The 21,936-nt window shown below is 35.7% G+C and overlaps 1 protein-coding gene across 1 annotated transcript in view; it reads right to left on the bottom strand.

Moving 5' to 3' along the window:
- LOC150107023 (sorting nexin-17-like) overlaps positions 1–21,936 on the bottom strand; it is a 206,827-nt gene that overhangs the window by 39,109 nt on the left and 145,782 nt on the right. The window contains exons 10-11 of the mRNA XM_090392897.1: positions 18,172–18,297; positions 850–1,044 (exon numbers count right to left, since the gene is read on the bottom strand). Of these exons, the coding sequence (XP_090249023.1) occupies positions 850–1,044; positions 18,172–18,297 (321 nt within the window). The remainder of the gene's footprint in view (positions 1–849; positions 1,045–18,171; positions 18,298–21,936) is intronic.

Genomic DNA, 21,936 nt, shown 5'->3' with positions numbered 1-21,936 from the left:
ATTAGACAACACTAATAATACGACTCTAGCGTTGATGTATAATTTTTTATTTTTTATTTTTTTTTCACCAGAGGTCAGGCCAACAATTGTGGTAGTGGTTGGTCAGTGTCTTTAACGAACCAGTTTGAATGTAGTATAGCTTGTTTTCTGTGTATATTTGTAGGCTCCAGAAGATGATGACCTTGACATAAAGGTCGAAACGTCGAATGTAGATTTTAGTTATATTAAACTGAAGTTTTTATTCAAACACGGTAGTTGTCTCCATAATTTTCAAAAATGCATTCGGATCAACGTGTAAGCCTAAAAGAAAGGAATAATGATGTAAGTTTTCATGTAGTACTGTCATAATATCCTGTACACCCCCTTGAGGATACATATCAGGAATCTGATGATGAAAAATTTGATGCACAGCTTGTGCATTTTATACTGCAAAGATTTTTTTTTTATCCAAAAATTTGACATGAAAAATGTGATGGGCCAATACAATGGTGTGTCATATAAGGCAAAAAATATGGTAACTGAATGCAAACTAAAAATGGATATCTTTATGAAATATAACATAAGGGTAACTTAGCCAATATAAGTATTCAACTTTAATTTGACTTAACTGCTATACATTTATTGAGGCTTTGACATCAAAGACACAATATGAGGTTATGTGAATGAATAAATGTCTCAGAAATATCTTTGGAGGTTAAATCTACTTCCTAACTTATGATACAAGACATCCCTATCCTTCCTCATAATCACTGGAAATGCACATAAGCAAATAAAAGCTTAGTTATTTTTCCTTCACACCAAATATTATAAAACGGAGAAAAGCTAAATATTCTGAAGAAAGACACTTACAATAGTACTGTGAACAATTCCATCAGATGAGACTGATCGACTCACTGACATCTGATAACTACTGCCATCTCTTTTCATGTAACTCCAGGATCCTCTCCTGTTTGATTTATCTTGAGGCCTTCGAAATTTTGATCCACTTTTTTTCATTAATAATTCATCCACCATTCCTTGCAGACACATGCTAATCAAAATGGCCTTTAAAGAGAAAAAAGTGTCACTCCATGGCAATCATAAACTGCATCTTTTAAATAATGTAGTAGTCAACAAAATGTCTAGGAGAAAGTGAAAATGTACACATCCAAAGAACAGAGCATTAATTTAAACAAACTAATTCATATTTAGCAACATATTTTCTATTACTTGCATGATTTTTATTTCATATATATGTACTATATAACACAAGAAACAATTTGGCCATTTAAATTTAAAGATACAAATAAATTATTAAAACAGGGTTATGCTTACTAAATAACTTAAGGAAATTACAATGTACAATAGTATATACATTAAATTAAACTTTAATATATTTCCAATATTTTGGCAACATCACGTTGCCACCTTCAAAGGAACTTACAATAAAGACACGTGCACACAGGCACTAAACACAGTAAATGAGAACAAAGCAAGGAAACTATGGTTTTCCTAAAAGTCCTGATGGTGCCCCCTAGCAGGCTATGTAGGTATTTTTGGCCGTTGGGCTGAACGTCTCCTGGTGCAAGCCTCCCAAATTTGGGGCAGTTTCATGCAACCAAATTTGTTGAGGTTTGGCATGTTTCTTAGGCCTGAGGTTGATTCCATGAATAGTCTTTCAAATTTGAACTTGCTATGGTGTATTATTGTGGCGTTCTTCCACCGTATTCTATGCCGTGTATCCAGAGCATAGTCTGCAAGACCAGAGTGGCTGTATTGGTGAAACCGGATGTAGTCCTTGTGTTCTGAAATTCTGATATTCGCTGTCCTGCCTGTTTGGCCAAAGTAGGACAACTTACAGCTGCAAGAGACCTGGTATACACCAGGTAGTCTGGTAATATTTTCTGAGGTGCCTCAGATGTAGGGAATGGTGATGGATTTAGAGTAATCCTTGTTGTGTGTGTGTGTGGGGGGGGGGCTGTGGTTTACTGGTTTCAATATTTTTTGGATTTTTTATTTTTTGGAAGGGGGGGTATCATTGGCTGAGAAAGTGTTGAGGATGCGATTTAGTTCATTGGTTAGGGCATTGTTATTTGAACAGATTAGTTTAGCCCTGTTGTATAGTGTCTAAACAACTCCATATTGTTGTGAGGGGGAATGGTGGGATTGTTGGTGAATATATCTGCCTATATGGGTGAGTTTTCTATAAACTGAGAAAACCAACGTTTCATTAGACTGGCGGCATATACATACATGGGAACTGCCCTCAGTACTGATATTGCATTCCATGAATCATTTTCTAATTCCGGTGAGCAAATACAGCATGAGACTGTTTATTTCAGACAAATGGAGATGTATTTACAAAAAATCATATAGTAACCATGTTTTACTCGTAGATAGGCTTAAACGTTGGTCGTACATGCTTACTAAATAACTTAAGGAAATTACAACATAAAATAGAATATACATTAAATTAAACAATATATTTCCAATATTTCGGCAACGTCACGTTGCCATCTTCAAAGGAACTTACAATAAAGATACGTGCACGCAGGCACACCATAAATGAGAATGAAGCAAGGAAACTATGACTCATGGAATGCAATATCAGCACTGAGGGCAGACCCCATGTATGTATATGCTGTTGAAACAAGTATATAAAAAATGACCATATCAGTTGAAGAAAAATAAATAACTAATAATTAAGGAAATTAATAAACATGGGCTAGAAATAAATTACACATATCCAACATCATCAGATAAGAATTGTGTGCATATTTCTAAACATTTGCTAATAATATAATAGTTTTGTAAGTACTATTTCTGATATTAAATTGAGGGTTACATGTTAGAAATTTTTTTCACTTGGTTAGACTATAAATTATATATTTATAGTCTAATCCTTTATCCAAGTGTAAGCAAACAAAGTTCGCACCTGAAGTATCTTCAGGACTGGGAAAACTCGTGGCAAAGGTGGACTGAGTTTTCATCACTTTCATTAGTATCCCCATAATGCAAAGCACATTTCCTTGTGGACATGTATAATGCATAGCATTATACACTGACGAGACCTCAATAAAGGCCGAAACCAGTCTGGGTAGTGACCCTTCCCATAATGCATAGCGTTATACATGTCCGCAAGGAGATGTGCTTTGCATTATGTGATACTAGAGAAAGTGATGAGAACTCAGTCCACCTTTGCCACGAGTTGCCCCAGTCCTGAAGATACTTCAGGTGTAAACTTTGTTTGCTTACACTTGGATAAAGGATTAAACTAAATATATAATTTATAATGGGGGTTACATGTATTCACACTTAACTTTTAATATTAACTTATTCTAAATGATCTAGAAGATGATGATAATAATAATCATAAGAATGACTGTGGACCAAAATCTCCTACTAAAAATGACAATCAATCATAAAAATCGCCAATTTACACCAAATTTTGTGACTTAAAAAAAAAATCACAAAAATCAAAAATACACCCAAAAATTCCCTCAAAAAACAATAAAATCCATGCAAAAAACATTAACAGCTTCAGCATGTACATATCAATAACATACATCACCACTTAAGTTATTTCTCACAGAATCTCAACTATCCAAATTAGTCTTCCATAAAATTCCATCCATAAGAAGGCTAGTATATGCTTATTTAAGATCCAACATTACAAATAGAGATTACTAAATTTATGGAGCAGAAACTTGGCCAATCAAAAAGGAAATAATAGATAAAATGCAAAAAACAGAAAGAAGAATAAAAAGATGTCTATTAAACATAAGACTCAAAGATAAAATCAAAACTGAAGAAATAAAAGTTAAAACAAAATTTTTAGATATTGAAAAAATTATACTTCGAAAGAAATGGAAATGAGCAGGACACATCACAAGACTCAAGGACAATAGATAGACAAAATTTTTACTAGAGTGGCAGTCATATGAAGGTAAAAGATCTGTGGGAAGTATATACTTATAAATAAGTATATACCTAAATAAGGGGAATAAGCCGATATACAGACCTTTTCATAAAAGGTTCCACTCATCATGCAAAAAAGGCCTATTTGTTAAATTTACACCCTCTGTCCAAAAAGAAACCGAACTTTTCGAAAATAGAGGAAACTGAAAGAAGATGGTTAAACAATATAAAAAAAAAAAAATAATTGGAATTCCCTAGCACCAAGAAGTTCAGAACAGAAACAGATGGAGAGAATTGGGGAGTTATAAAAAGGGTTAAAAGAAAGAAAGAAAGAAAGAAAATTTATAATCTCTTCTTGATGATCTACTCTGCCTCAAAACATCCTTGTGACACTTCAAATGCACTTAATTTGCTGCCTGCATCACTTTCTAAATTCTGAAAACCACTCTGAAGTTATTTTGGTTAGTCATTTCCCCTAGAAATGACTTCAATGTTCCCAATTCAAACTGGCTTCCCTTCTCTAATTCTGGAAGAGATTTTAAGGGAAGCTATGACAGCTGGTTCATGTGATTTATAGCCTCTCTTGATGAATCCTTGACTCCCTACAGGTCTCAGATAATAATAATAATAGTGGCCAATTCAGCAGAGCACTGTTCATGAAATTTCAATTGTTCCGCTCAATTGTTTCACAAAAGCAATTATTTTCAATAAAGTTCATGTAGGACAAAAAAATGCATGGTCATCTAAGCATAATTGGGCAAAATTTTTAAAAAAAATTGATTTGGGAATTTTTTTTTTCTAGGCTAATATAAGACTTGCATGTAATAACTGATTGTAACATTTTCCATATACATCGATAATGTTGTTTTTTTTTTTCTAAGATAAAAAAAATAATATATTTCTCTTACTTTGTATTTCTTATATGGGTTGCAGCCAATGACTAAGAATGTGTGGACACATTCTTTTAAAAATTTAAAATCAGAAGTGGATTCTTTATAACATCCATGAAGTTCAACAAACCAAAGAATTTGAAAAAAATGAAATCCACCTCCAGTGTATGTGCCAATTGCAATCATGTTCTGATTGTAATATCTGATTTTGGAATTAGTTGGAAATGTAGCATTGCTCTTATCAGCTTTCATGATGTATGGTAATGCAAGGAATGAAGAGCTTGTAATCCTGAAAATGCATTTCAAAGGAAGAGGTATAACATTATATAAAACCTGTGCAATTTCAAACCATTGTTAGCTTCATCTGTATATAGGTAGCTATTGTTTTTTGGAATTAGTTGCTTTTACAATTACCATGAATTCTAAATAAGCTAAATAAGGGAATAAGCCAATATCTGGACCTTTTCATAAAAGGTTCCACTCATCATGCAAAACAGGCCTATTTGTTAAATTTACACCCTCTGTCCAAAAAGAAACTAAACTTTTCAAAAATAGAGGAAACTAGTGGCGCCATCTGTTGTATCTTTTTGTTGTCGAAAGCGGCAACCTTCATTAGTGTTGTGTCAACTGTTTATGACATTTGTTTCATTAGAAGCCGAGTTATAGTGCCAAGAGTGACAGTGTGTTTTGACGAATGGTCGAAAATGAGTTTCCAACAGAGAGCTGCAATTAACTTTTGTGTTAAACTTGGTAAAAGTTTTACTGAAATGCATCAAATGCTTCAAAAAGCATACGGTGACGAATGCTTATCCTGTACTCAAGTTTACGAGTGGTTTAAGCGATTTCGAAGTGGTTGTGAGATGCTTGAGGACGACGAAAAGCCTGGCTGTCCAAAAACTGGATTGAGCGAAGTTAACATCCAAAAAGTGCGCAATTTCATCGAAGATTCCAAAAGCAACTGTGCACAACATTTTGACCGAGAGTTTGGGCCTTTGTAAATTGAATCGCGATTTGTTCCCCACAAGTTGAATGACGACCAAAAAATGTGTCAAACTGAATACTGTAGGGACCTCATTAAAACTGCTCGTAAGGACTCAAACTTCTTTGAAATGATCGTTTTACTGGTGACGAAACGTGGTGTTTTGAGTATGAGCCTGAAACAAAGTGGCAGAGTGCTGAGTGGAGACCACCAGAAGAGGAGCATCTAAAAAAAGTTGCTTGGAGACGTCAAAAGTAAAGACAGTGATAATTTGTTTCTACAATTCCAAGGGTATTATCCACTAAGAATTCATTCTGCCTGGTCAAATGGTCAATGGTGAGTTTTATCTTGTAGTTTTGAAGTGATTGATAGCAAGAATTCATCATGTATGGCATGATATCGTGATGCAGTCAGCTGGTCACTTTTGCACGATAATGCACCATCTCATTGTTCGAACATTGTGAGACAGTTTTTGAGCAAAAACTAAGTTTGTATGTTGAATCACTCGCTGTATTCACCTGATTTAGCACCCCGTGAATTCTTTCTCTTCCCCCGACTTCATTTGCTGATGAAAGGAAAGCGATACGACACCATTGAAAACGTTCAAGCGGCAGTAACCACAACCCTCAACAGTATCCCAAAAACCAATGTAAAAAAACTCATTTAACCGTGCCAAACGCTGTATCAAAGCTGAGGGAAGGTATATTGATTAAAATAAATGATTTGAATAATTATAATTGGCCCGTGTTTTATTTTCTATCAAAAGTTTGGTTTCTTTTTGGACAGAGGGCGTATAACTCATTTATCATGGATAGAGATGGGCAGCAGCTAAACAATACATTGGCTTCTTTGTTCAAACAATTCAAACTTATGAATCAATCATCATTTGCAATTTAAATGTCTCTGCCTGGCTAAGGATAGAGAAATTTTAGAAACTAAATCAAAATGCTCTCGAAATAAGATTGTTCTTTGGAAGGTTTTCAGGCTTGGTGAATTTCAGCATTATTTGAAAAGAAAATATGATCCAACTGATCTTACACTACTGAACATGAATCCAATAGTCTTCCCTTTCTGGATACATTTAATAATCTGTACCTTTACAGGCAGTATCTAAATTTTCCATTTATAAAAAAAACAATCCTTCACTGGAAGATATCTCCAACTGGCTTCACACCATCATCCATCAAAAAAGACAAGTATTATCTGGATCATCTTCTGCAATGCTTCTTAATGTCTATTAAGCAGCATCGCAGAAGATGATTCATGTTTTACCATCTGGCCATATTCTGCTTTGATCTATCCATTCCAGAACGAAGTCTATTCGATGTCTTCCATTCTTTGCCAGTCTAGATGTAAGTCGGAAGGAAGAGATTGATTTAAGTTCAGAACCTCTGAAGATTGTTCTTGCCACACTGTTGACCTTATAGATTTTATGGAATCAACCAATGGTTACACTGAATAAAACTTTTCCTTGATCCTAGCCTCCTATGTACTGCAACATGTCCATAGTGTTAAATTGTGAATGAATACAATTTACTAAGGAATGTTTCATTCATAGTTTAACAAGCTTAAGCACATAAAAGAGAAATGTTTGTATTTTGGTATAATTGTAAATAGCCTGTAAAACTTTAACATAGCTAAACTGTACATTAAAAATGAAATTAATATATATCTTGTCTGCTAGCAATGATAGAAAGTTTGTGAATTGTATATAACTAACTAGTAACACAAGGTCAAAGTACGCGGGTGAGACACCGGGATTAGTGAGATGCCTGAAGCGGTCACGTATGCGTAGGGCACGTGGCGTGCTGAAGTCTTCTTGGAAGACGCTACAGAAAGGCAAGCCCCACGAGTACAAGAAAATAGCATATTGGGTGAAAATTAAGTATTGCAGAAAGGTGCCGACAGGGTTGATATAAAAGGGCTGGAAATCCCCCCCTCCCCAAAAAAAGTTCTTATGTTTTTCTCTCTCTCTCTCTGTGGTCGGAGTTCTACTGGTGCCCTGGTCGAGGTGTGTGTTGCCACCGGTTTCAAGCATTATGATGAGCGGGTAGAAGTTTTCCTATGCAGCGGGCTACACACGGGGAAGTAGCGGCTAGGTAGCGAGCCGGATGGATGCAGTTTCGTCTACATGCCAAGAAATCTCTAGGCATAGCTGATCGATGTGTAATTCCAAGTGGATCAACCTAAGCTGCTGAAATTCCCACCCGCAACAGACAATGTGTTGAGAAAAGGAACCAAGAAACAAAGAGATAAGCCTGATGAATCTTCAAGTTTGGTAAGGTACAAGTCATTGATTAAGTTTTGTATGAAAGGAAGAATTTTGTAATTTAAAAATCAAGGACATTCAAGAAGGTTAGAACTCTAATTAAGATTAAGGCAGGACTGTGATATATAATCAAAGTTGGTGAACATTTCAAGCCAAGGGCTTTGTCTAGTATATGTGATGACTGTTAATTATGTCTAAGGTGTTATAGCATTAACTAATCCTAATTGTTTTACTAATTGTTGGTGTTAGAGAACTGAGAAAGCGAGCTGCCGGAATTTTAACAAGATTGTTCCGAAGCATTGATTTTTGTCCAATATATGTTGATTTCTTTTACTTTGTAATTTAGTAGTTTAGTAATGACTGAAAATTCTCTGTTGTGCAAAATTATCAATATGTTAAATAAACCTTTTGCTCTTATTCATTTGCTTGCCTGAATTTAAGAATCTGATGCACCACTCATAAAAGATTCGGACCGAAGCGGGATATATAGGGAGTAGACTTTATAAAGGAGGGTCACAACTAGCATTAGAATTGAATTAGAAGGTATTATCATTTCAAAGTGGGGTATTTTAAGTATGACAAAGTAACTATGTACCAGTCTGAGAGTTCACTTCTTGTCTGAAAGATATTTCCAATCTAGGGGTTCAGGGTGGCACAGCAAAACAAAAAAATTTTCCCTGAACCTTAACAAGGAGATAACTCCAGACATCTCTAGCAAAGGAACTGGCTCCTCACAGATACAGTTCCCTTTAAGAAAGGTCAGTCGCTTACTTGACTACTTAAACAGCAAGAGTGCACATAGAGCTCTATATCTTAAATTATTAATAAGGGAATTGTATGCAGTGCCATAACTAAATATAATATAAGGTTAAGGGAAGCAAGACAGAAGGTAACGGCAAATATAAGAGAACATCATAATGTAAAACAAGTCATAACAATAGGATTTGTTCATCATTTAGTTGTTTCTGCTCACATCTAATCTGTGTAATCTTTCTGATGTGAGGAGTGCAATACCAGACAGTGAGTATAGATGGTCAATTTTTGTAGGCTTAAGGCAGCAGGTAATGTGTCACTTATAATTTAAGGTCCCATCTAGTGTAACACCTAGGTAAGTTGGATTTGGATAATTGACCAATTTCACACCATTCCATTCTATATTCAACTCTCTCCTCATTTCCCCATTATTGAGATGGAAAAGACACATTTGGGTTTTACTGGAATTTGGTTTCAGTTGGTTTTCCTTATAGCAAACTGTAAGGGTTTCTAGTTCTTATGTAAGCTAATTCTCAATGTTATCAAAGGATTTTGTTTGACCAAGCTATTGCCCGGTCATCTGCATATAACAAGATAACAAGGTTCTTGACCGTGGGTTTATAGGTTGGTCATTAGTATATATATTGAAGGGGGGAGGGAGGAAATAGCACACTTCCCTGAGGTATAACTATTAAATTATTTAAGGAATTTACAACGTATACTGGAATATTAATTAAAAGAAACTTTAATAAATATTTCCTATATTTAGGCAATGTCACATTGCCATCTTCATGGGAACATACAAATACGGCACGTGCAGGCAGGCACTACAAAAAGCAAATGAGGCAGAAGATAAGAAACTACTGTTGTTCCTAAAGTCCTAATTGTGCCCCCTAGTGGGCTGTAGTGGATTGTCTTGGCCATTGGGCTGATGTTCTCATGATATAAGTCTCCCAAATTTGGGGCAGTCTCATGCACCCAGATGTGTTGAGGTTTGGAATGTTTTTTAGAGCAGAGGCTGATTCCATGAATAATCTTTCGTACTTAAACTTGCTGCGGTGTATTACTTTGGCTTTCTTCAAATGTATTCTGTGACAGGTATCTAGAGCATGGTCTGCAAGCCCAGAGTGGCTGTACTGGTGAAACCGGATGTAGTCTTTGTGTTCTGAAATCCTGATATTCACTGTCCTGCCTGTTTGGCCAAAGTAGGACAGTTTTCAGCTGCAAGGGACCTGGTATACCCCAGGTAGGTCTAGGGAAAGTGGTTGGTCTTTGGTAGAGCAGATAAGCTTTACCAAACTGTTAACTAACAAACAAACAAAACAAATTAAAACCTTTTAACTCTAGACCCTCCTGATTATATGAACTTCCAAAAATACCAAAGAAAATGTGCCATTACGTCCCATAGTGGATGGCATTGATTCCTCCACTTACAAACTAGCTAAATATTTAGCCAAAGGGCTCTCACACTATACTGGCAATACACCATATCACACAAAAAACTCAGCCCACTTCAAAGCCAGTATAGAAAACCTCTCACTCCAACACACTGACATAATGGTCAGTTTTGATGCCTCCTCCCTATTCAGAAATGTCCCACTCAAGGAAACCTTAGGGCTCATCCAAGCTAAATTTCCTCCCAGTATCTCAGCCCTATTTCAGTTCACAATGAACTTAGGCTATTTCGTTTGGCAAGGAAAATTCTACAAACAGATAGAGGGGACAGCCATGAGTTCACCACTTTCTCCACCCTTGTCCAACTTCTTTATAGAAACTTTTGAAGAGAAAGCCTTAAACTCTGCCCCACAAAAACCCACTATTTGGCTTTGTTACGTGATGATGTGTTCACTATTTGGCCACATAGCTCAGATACACTCCACTCCTTAACACGCTTAAACAACCAACACCTCAGAGTCCTGTTCACCTTGGAAAACAACAGCCTCCCTTTCCTAGACACTCTAATCACTCATAAGCCTGATTAATCCTTGGTTTTCTCTGTGTACAGAAAACCCACCCATACAGGCAGATACATTCACCAACAACCTGCCCCCCCCCCCACAACAATATGGGGTTATTAAAACATTATATAACAGGGCAAAATTAATCTGTTCAGATGACAATGCCCTAACCACAGAACTAAACCACATCCTTAATGCTTCTTAACCAATGGCTACAACCCCCCCCAAAAAATATTAAAACCAGTAAACCACAACTCCCGTTCACAATAAAGATTACACTAAATCTATCACCATTCCCTACATCTGGGGCACCTTTGAAAAAATAACCAAAATCCTTAAAAAATATGACCTCACTTCTTGTTATAGACCATATAAAAAGTTGGCATCCCTTATCCACTCTACCAAAAACCAACCACTTCCCCTAGACCTACCTGGGGTATACCAGGTCCCTTGCAGCTGTAAACTGTCCTACTTTGGCCAAACAGGCAGGACAGCGAATATCAGATTTCAGAACACAAAGACTACATCTGATTTCACCAGTACAGCCACTCTAGGCTTGCAGACCATGCTCTAGATACCCGCCACAGAATACGTTGGAAGAAAGCTAAAGAAATACACTGCAGCATGTTTAAGTAGGAAAGATTATTCATAGAATCAGCCTCTGCTCTAAAAACCGTTCCAAACCTCAATAAATTTGGGTGCATGAGACTGCCCCAAATTTGGGAGACTTACATCATGAGAACATCAGCCCAATGACCAAGACAATAGGTGGCACCATTAGGACTTTAGGAACAATGGTAGTTTCTTATAATGAGTATGTATTTTCTTGATCACAGAACTAATGTAAATAACTATTTGGGAATATTGATCAAGTGTAAACGGACACTCCTCTCCTTCTTAACACACTTAAACAACCAACACCCCAGAATCAAGTTCACCCTGGAAAAAAGAAGAAAACAACAGCCTCCCTTTCCTAGACACACTAGTTACCCGCCAGCCTGATGGAACCTTGGTTTTCTCAGTTTATAGAAAACCCACCCATACAGGCAGATACATTCACCAACAATCCCACCACTCCCCTCACAACAATATGGAGTGGTGAAAACACTATACAACAGGGCTAAACTAATCTGTTCTAACGACATGGCCCTAAACACTAAACTAAATCACATCCTCAACACTTTCTCAGCCAATGGCTACCCCCCCCCCCAAAAAAAAAAATTAAAACATACAAACCACAGTCCCCCTCCACAACAAGGATTATTCTAAATCCATCACCATTTCCTACATCCCAGTCACCTCGGAAAAAATTACCAAAATCTTAAAAAACATGACCTGACCTCCTGTTACAGGCCTTACAGAAAATTGGCATCCCTTATCAGCTCGACCAAAGACCAGAAACTTCCCCTAGAGCTACCTGGTGTATACCAGGTCCCTTGCAGTTGTAAACTGTCTTACTTTGGCCAAACAGGCAAGACAGCGAATATCAGAATTTCTGAACACAAGGACTACATCTGTTTTCACAAGTACAGACATTCAAGTCTTGCAGACCATGCTCTGAATACACGCCACAGAATACAATGGAAGAAAGCTACAGTAATACACCGTAGCAAATACAAATTCGAAAGACTATTTATGGAATCAGCCTCAGCCCTAAGAAACTCTCCAAACCTTAACAAATTTGGTTTTATGCAACTGCCCCAAATTTGGGAGGCTTACATCAGCAGACCTTCAGCCCAATGGCCAAGAACACCTACTTAGCCTGCTAGAGGGCACCATTAGGACTTTTAGGAGAACAATAGCTTCATCTCTTTATTCTCAATTACTGTGTTGTATTGCCTATGTGCACATGCCTTTTTTTGTAAGTTCCTTTTGAAAATGGCAACGTGACATTGCCGAAATATCGGAAATATTTATTAAAGTGTAATTAAATTTATATTCGTATCTACGTTGTTCAATTCCTTAAGTGATTTAGTAATAGTTATTTACATTAGTAGTTTCTTATCTTCTGTCTGATTTGCTTTTTGTAGTGCCTGCGTGCACATGCCATATTTGTATGTTCCCATGAAGATAGCAATGTGACATTGCCGAAATATAGGACGTATTCTTTTAATTAATATTCCAGTATACATTGTAAATTCCTTAAATAATTTAATAGTCATGTGTTGCCAACGTATAAGCCTTTCTACAAGAATTCCCTGAGGTAGACCATTTTTCTGGATACACCATCTGCTCTTTTTTTTTGCTTGAAAATCAACAAAGAATCTCCTGCTGAACAACAGCAACTTAAATATCTCCACTAACTGATAGTTGTTTGTCATGCTGTAAATTTTGACTATAAGCTTTCTAAGATTTAGTGTGTCGTATGCTGCTGGCAAATCTATAAATACAGTTCCTGTTCAAAGCCATTCTCAATAAACCGTGTTAAGTGCATGATCTTCCTGGTCTAAATATCCTGTCTGTTCTTTTATCAGCACTTTCTCTATTTCTGGACTCAGTCTGTTCAAGATTAACCTCTCATTCAGCTTCAGCATTGTGCATAGGTGAGCTATAGGCCTATAGCTCTTTAGATCCTCAGCAGGTTTACCATGTTTCAGAATAGGTATTACTTTCATTTGTCATTCACTTATTATCACAATAATGAGTCATAAATCATGCGCGTACTAGCTCATGTCTTGGTCACAGTTGAAGTATATGATTACACTATTAGAGTTCAAAAGAACACTTGTAAAAGTTGCATAAATATAAAATAATTTAACATAATTATTTTTCATTTATGCCAAAAAAGCATCACAAACAATTAATAGTAATCATGTAACAAAACTTAGAGATTGGCATACAGACCGAGCAGATAAGGTTTGGACAGTTTTGGAGCATTTCATATTACCTTAATTGACCTGTGTTTCATTCAGGATTTCTCCATGAGTGCAGATCACAAAGATACATCCAACAATCTTGATCTTGAGCCTCTCTCTTCCATGTTATACCCATCAGCCTTCCCATCTTGTAGGTGGTCTTCCTAGTTTTCTTTTTATTCTCGGTTGTAAATTAAGTATTCTGTATATCCATCTGTTATCCCTGTCCATCTCATCTTGTTTTTGTATACTGGAGTTACTACATCTTTTACACTTGATCTCTCTCTCTCTCTCTCTCTCTGTGTTAAACATGTTCCATTTTGCTGATGCTAAAAATCCTACATTCTACTGTATGCTGAGTTATCCTGAGAGCCTCTTCTTCTTCTTGTCTTGTTGTGTTCTATGTTTCTGATCTGTATGTGAATGATGAAAGAATGTCACTATTAAATAGTTTTGCCTTTGCAGAGATGTCAAGATTTGGATCAGTGTGTCTTTTAGTCTGTTGAATTATAGCCATGTGGCTTTCTTTCATTTTACTAGTTCTTCAGATAAATCGTTTTTCATTTTTATTGTTTATTCTAAATAATTGTGAGAGTTAATTCTATAGGGATGTTATTAACACAGGTTGCTGTCACCCGTGTAGATGTTTTTAATCAATTTTGTTTTTTCTAGATTCATTTCAAGCCTATCTCATGTTCATTCCTTCATTTAGATCTATTTTTCTCAGAATATATTCTAAAGTGCTAGTAAATATGTTTGGGGAGATCACATCACCTTGGCAGACCCCTCTTTTATATCTATATTTATAGGTTGATCAAATAAGGTTATTTATGTGGTCAAATTTTTGCTAATTTCTCTTATGTGGACGTAACTGGATTCGCATTTATTTTCAGTAAGGCACAGATAACTGCATTGTGCTCTATCATATCAAATGCTTTTTTGAAATAAATAAAGAGGAAACATAAAGGGATTCGGTATTTTCTGCATTTTTCTGTTAATTGCAAAATGACCTGAATATGATCTATTGTGGAGAAGCCTCTTCTGGATCCTGCTTGCTCTCTGCTGAAGTTGTCTTTGAGAGTAGTTTGGATTCTGTTCAGTATTACTCCTGTTCATGATTTTATATATGTGAGAGAGTAGACAGAGTAGCGTATCCTTTTTTGAATAGAAGTATGGTTTGAGATCTTCCATTCCTCTGGAATTTCTTTCTTTCTTTCAAGTGGATCTGGTAGCCAAGGCTTTGAATATTGTTGGTTCGCTTTGTTGGATTTCTTAAGCCTTAACATGATCGAGTCCTGAGGCTTTTACCTTTATTCATTTTCTTAAGGGCATGTTCTATTTCATCAGGAAGTATACATCTGGTATATTGCTTGGTTTTGGAACGATAAGTTCTGAGCCTTGGCATTTAGTTGCATAAAGATTATAGAAATTATGCTCAATTTCTTCGATCTTTTTTTCTATTAATATGTTTTTCTCCATTTTGATCCTGTAGAGCAGATGGAATTGACTGTTTGAAATTTAAGTCTTTTTCCATTTTTTTCAGGTTGGTTTTTGCCTGTGCTGCTTCTCTTAGTTTTTGTATACTGAAAGCTTTGAGTCTTCTGGAATTTTTTCCCCTTAGTAACTTACAGATAATTTTGTATTCTAGAAAATTTCATTTGGATTTCTTTAGTTCTTTTCTCTTTTTCAGTAGTTCTATGGTTTGAGGCGTTCTCTTTTCTTTTTTTTCACCGGAATTTCTGATTTATTTTATTTTTTATTTTTTGCATTCATTAAATTTATTAATAAATTCAGTATAATCGTCATCTATGTAGCAGTTCTTAATAGTCCATTCGGTCCCATGTACTTACTGAACTTGTAATAGTCTATTTGTTTGGGCTGTCTTTTATGGTTTGATGTTACCCTGATATGTTCTTTTTTGTGATCTATCCTTATAATGGCTCTGAGAAGTCTATGGTCAGAATCTCGCCTATTGTACCAACATTTTGTATCAGTCTTCAACAATCTATTAAAATGTAGTCTAGTTCATTTTTTTGTGTCTCCATTCGGTGATTGCCAAGTCCATCTTCTTCCTGGGTGTTTGTTGTAAAAAAAAAGTATCCATAATAAAGAGTTGTTCAGCTGCAGAGAATTTGGCTAATCTCTCTTTATTGCCAAGTCCATCTTCTTCCTGGGTGTTTGTTGGAAAAAAAAAAGTATCCATAGAGAATTTGGCTAATCTCTCTCCTCTTCTATTTCTCTTTCCCAGACCATTTGGACCTATAAGCTTTGTTTTGTTTTCCACATCCTATTTTCGCATCCACCAATGAATGTGTATGTTGACTTGCAATTTAATGCCTGTTCGAGATTCATGTAGAAATTTTCCATTTTTTTATTATTCGCTACAGATGTTGGAGCATAGCAGGATATTAATTTTATTGTTATATTATTCTCTAATCCAATTAGTAACACACCTATTCTTTCAGATATGATGTTACAAGAAAGGATCAACTTGTGAGCTTATATTTAACAATAAAACCCATTCCACCTCGTTTAACACTATTTGGAGATGCACCCAAGAATGTCTGTGAGCCTTCATACCATATTGCTGTTAATTCTTTTAATCTTTTTGTTTCATTCACTATGAGATTATTATTATTATTATGTGAAACCTCCAGGGAGTCCAGTCCAGACTCATCAAGGAGTGCACTTACTCTACAACTTTCTGTCCACACTCAAACCACCAACACCATCTAATGCTCACCACCACTAGTGTTTTCACCAACAATCACAAACATCCATGCCCATGATGGAATTCGAACCCGCAGCCTTTTTTGGCTGGAGAGCAGATACGCTAACCGCTCAGCCAACCAGGCCGACATTTCTAAGTTGATATTGGTTAGTTCTTTGAATATTAAATCTATTCTCTTGCCAAAGTTCGAGTATTGAGGGCACCGACTGCCAGTTTCAAAGATTTAATAGGCTGCCTGCCTTCTTCTGCAATATTCTTAACACCCCTGGCCCCACTCAATGCCTTACCACTGTGATAAAGAGGTGAGCATGGGCCACACAGGACTCGGGACCATTTCTATTGCTGTAATCAGATATACACTTCTCCTGACTAGGTTCCGAAGTCGTCACAGACCTCTGTTAGCATTACTGGATCCAGGTCCGATTTGCCTGGTTCCAAAAACTCTGTTCCTTGTGTCATAGCAAATTCCAAAAATGTAACATCATATCCTTGGATTCTAATCAAAGGCAGAATGGCCAAGTCTGTACAAAATATCAAAGATGATATGGGCAGGATACCTGATAGACACCAGGTAAGGAAAGAGATGATACGTATCCTCTGTAGATTGTAACAAGACAGTTTCCAAGCTAGTTTGAAAAAAGTGTAATAGATTTAACTGGCAAAGAATCCCTGCTGTTTGTTCAGAGGTTCATTTAAGATAGGGTATTGAAATTCTTTTCACATCAGATTATAGTCTGGGTAGAAGAATGATAATGATCAATAATTTTTTGAATGGTCATTTTGATGCATCCATTACATCAGATTGCTTTTAATTTTATTCAGTTCATCTAACAAAATGAAAATCAGAAGAGCAGATCGTATGAGCTCTATGTACAAGACACTTGCTAATATCTATTTTCTGTGAAGAATGATGGCATGAGCATGCGTTAATGTATCTGTCAGTAAAGGTTGGCTTCCAATAAACTGAAAACTCACCAGGACATGTGGAATTTCAAATTATTAAAGGTATCCAAAAAGGGTAGTTGGTTATTGGATTCATGTTCACAGTAATATGGGAGTATAAGGAGTTTATTTTCTCCAATACTGAAGTAATTCTGACTCAGAGTAGGACCAGACTGCAAATATGTCATCAACAAAATGTAACCACATACCAGGCTAAGGAATTATAGGGTCAAAGAGTTATTTTTCTAGATGCTCCGTAAAATAATCAGTTAAGGCTGGTGACATAGGACTGCCAATTGCTGTTCCTTCAATCTGTTTGAACAACTTGGTGAATTTAAATAGGTTAACAATGTCATCTGGAAATCAGATTGTAAAACTGAAGAGAATCTTGTAGTGGTACATTGGTGAATAGGGAGACTACATCAAACAAAAGCTTGGTGAGTGATGAATGAGTGGAATGAGCTGCCAGAGTCAGTTATACAAGTATTGTACAGGTATTGATGGTTAACATTCATGGAATGGACCTCCCATGATCAATCTAGACTCGATGGAGGTGCCCATATGTAATAAATGATAATAATCTTATTAGACAGGCATAGATCTTTTATTTTTTCTTTAAAGTCAAGACTGTTTTTAATTTTGGGAAGTGATCACAATTAACTGTTCATATATACTTCAGCTGAAACCAAGACACAAGCTAGTACGCACATGCATTATGACTCATTCTTGTGATTTATGTTTTGAAGGTAATTAATGATTCGTCTTCCTGATGGCATCATATAATGATGGATGAAATATATTGGAGTTTTTGAATAAAATTCTATATATATTTTTACATGTGTAAGCCATGAAAATTTTTAAACATAGAAAAAGTTAATTACCAATATAGCTTCATACCTGATCACTAACAACACTTATCCACTGCAGTTTATCTTTGCTTAATAGGTATTCAAATGATAACTCTAAGCGTAAGTTACTGTTAGTTAATATTCCAGTACTTTCTCCATTTGTCTGGTCTGGAAGCTAAATATAAAAATGCAAAATATTTGTATATGAAATTTATAATTCACATATCAATAAGGAGTTTTGATTCTAATTTCATATAGTCATTTTTTAATTAAATAGGTTTAAATAAAATTTGATTAAATGTTATTTTAATTACAATTTAAATTAAGAACTTTGCATCTTTTGAGATAAATTCAGTAAAAATGACTATATAAATACTAGTGTTAAAAGCTATGAACATGCACACACACACACACACACACACACACGCACACACACGAAAAACATTTTTTAATTGGGAGTTAGAATTATATCTGATTACATCCTCATATAGCCAAAAAGGATAATTTTTATTGACTTTTATTCATTAACTTTAATAGAATCTCAACAGCAAGCAATAATTACGAATTTTGGTTTAAAAGCCTGTTTCATTAAGCAGTTAGAATTGAAGGAAATATAGGAAAATGGGTATGCAAAATCAGGTGTAAGACAACAGTGTACATTATCTCCACTCTTATTAATCATCTATATGGATCACATTATGAAAGAAAGCAGCATTAAACCTAATATTAGAATTGGAAATAACAAACTTAGCTCTTTGCTTTATACAGATATTGTACCCCTATACACACATCCAATGCAAGTCTCGAGGATTCTCTAACTAAATTGAATAACAACTATAACAAATCTGGCATGAAAAATTGGCAATAAAAAGACCAAAATTATCAAAATAAGTAGGAACATAGAAAACTTCAGCTCCATTCTCAATGGAAAACCTATAGGGAGAAGTAAAATATTTCAGCTATTAGGCATGGTTTTTAGTGAAGATGACAAATTAATATGGAAACAGAACAGAATAAGTAAAGCTGGCATGGTGAGAAGCCAGCTGAATAAATTTATATGTAATAAGAAAAAAATTAGCCAAAACACTAAACTAACAGTAGTATACAAGACAGTGTTGAAACATGTTTTAAGTTATGAATCTGAGAGTTCAATTAGAAATAAAGCACTTGATCAAAGACTGGACCACAGATAGAGAGCTGCAAGAAAAATTAGGGATCGAACAGATGGCATCTCAATGGCAGAATCATATTACAAATTAAGATAGGAAAGATCTTGAAATTCAAGAATTCAAGTTCTAGCATTCAAGAATGTGTAAGCAGGACTAATCTAAAGTGGTATGGTCACTTAAACAGAATGAAAGAGGAAAGGTTAGCAAAACAAGTTTTTGATGCCAAGATGGGAGGGAAAAAACACCCAGAGGAAGACCAAGATCTAGGTGAATTGATTCAGTCAAGAAGTGCCTTAGAAGACTGAGATGTTAGATACAGCCGTAATTAATCTATTACTGACAAGTAATAGATTAATTTGGAAGAAAATTGTTCACAGGAGATTAGTAATAATGTAAACTTATCATTTCATCAAAGGTGGGGGAGGGAGGGGAGAGTATGCAGATACTGTGACAGTAGTCTGTATACTCTTTGAGGGCACACATAAGGATATTGATATGCACCCTCACCAATCAGGACGATGATTTTATCTTACGCTGAAATTTTTGAAACTAAAAATCTCCATTCAAACTATGAATTTAAAACTAAATATGAATCTACAAATCGCATCCACTGTTTGAAATATAGTAAAGTTAGTAAACTTATTTAGACCCCCCCCCATCTGGTAATGTGTTTCTTAGACTACTCTAAAGCTTTTGATCAGCATGTGAAACTGTGGGAAGTAATGAAAAGAATGGGTTTTCCTCAACACACTATCAGGTTGATAGCCAACTTGCACAGGGAGCAAGAAACCACAGTAAGAACAGGTGTTGGATTGACTGATTGGCTTCAGTTTGGAAAAGGAGTAAGGCAAGGATGTTTACTTCCTCCTCACTTGTTTAGTATATATGCAGAGGACATAATGCATGAAGCATTGCATGAGCTCAAGATAGGAATTAGGATAGGTGGTAGATTGATCAGTAATCTGAGGTTTACTGATGATACCGTACTCCTCTTTAAATGACAAGGAAGAACCAGGACAAATTCTTGATAAAGTTAACAAGATCAATAATAACAGAGGACTTCAACTCAATCCTAGAAAGACAAAAATTATGGTTCTCAAAGGAAATACAAACATGGAAGCAAGAATAGAGATTAATGGAGAAAGAATTGAGGAAGTTAGCAAGTTTGAGTACCTGAGATCCATTATTAATGTGAAGAACTGCTGTTCAGAATATGTAAGAAGAAGATTAGGAATGGCTAAACCAACAGTCAGAGACTTGTCTAAAATCTGGAAGGATGGATCTATCTCCATGGGAACAAAGTTGAGGATTTTGGATGCAGTTATTTTTCCAATAGCGACTTATGGTGCGAGACTTGGAACCTAAAGAAGTCAGATAAGAAAAGGTTGGCTGCTTTTAAGATGTGGTGTTACAGAAGGCTGTTGAGGATATCATATACTGAAAAGCATACAAATGAATGGGAGTTATTAAAGATCTGTAGAACCTTAAAGTTCCTTACGGATATTGACAGAAGAAAGTTAAAATTTTTTGCAACACTGAAAGGATGGAAGGAGGACTTCTCAGAACAGTAATAGAAGGTAAAGTTTCTGGAAAAAAAGGAAGGGATAGACCGTCAGTGAGATGGATGGAGTGTGTATGGAGCGACTGATCTTCAGAGAGTTGAAGCCTCCAGAAAAACATACAACACGACTACATGACGAGACCAGGTGTGGCACATCACCAAGCATCGGAGTGACCGTATGGCATCTGTGGATGCCCAGTGAAATATGATGAGTAAACTTATTACTGTTGCTATACTTTGCTACCTTAACAAAAATAATTATTCTATAACTTACCTGTTGTTAAAGGGTGGAATGCTATAATAGTTGCAACGTGCCATGTGTACGCACATACGTATATATCACATGTTTATTGATCAGGACTTTTCCCAGGCTATGCACAGCTATTCTCTGTGCAGGTACCTTTTTCATAAAAAATCAATGTTTCAAGTAGTTTAGCAATTATTCTTGTTTGCTTTACAATAAAGCTGGACAAAAGAATCCACATAATAGAAATTAAAAACTGCAACTATATAATGCTATGAGAGATAAAAACAAACCGTTTTATTCTCTCTCTATTTATTGATTTTCTCGTTTCTTTTTTAATTTAATTTTTAATTTTCATTTCTGTTTATTAATTTAGAGCAGTGGTCGGCAACCTTTTAATATGAATGGCACAATACTGCGGGTGCCATGACGCTCATGGGTGCTGCGTTGCTGACTCCTCCTGATTTAAATAATTAAATTTAAAATTACAATTGGCATGAATGGTTTTGAAATGTCTTTCTATATTACTTTTTTTTAGAAATAGCCACACTATTATTGCATAATAAACAAACACATTTGCCATTATGATTGATAAAGCAAGGCGCTCGCATCTGATCTGACAGATACATGCTAATTGTTAATATGAATATTCTTTAATGGTTAACAAATATTCATGTTAACAATTAGCATATATCTGTCAGATCAGATGCGAGCATCCAAGTGGATGAGAGGCCTCTGATCATAAGTAGTTTGAGTTGTTGATGTCATCTAGTTATCAATGTGACCACTCTCACTACCCTTCACACATTTCTGAACGTTGTTTTTTTTAAAAACAAAGAA

This window comes from Typopeltis vanoorti, chromosome 5, assembly GCF_054136105.1.
Source record: "Typopeltis vanoorti isolate ZY-2024b chromosome 5, IOZ_Tvanoo_1.0, whole genome shotgun sequence".
NCBI lineage: Eukaryota > Metazoa > Arthropoda > Arachnida > Uropygi > Thelyphonidae > Typopeltis > Typopeltis vanoorti.
The sequence above is the reverse complement of the archived record's forward strand: the minus strand, read 5'-3'. Positions and strand labels throughout refer to the sequence as shown.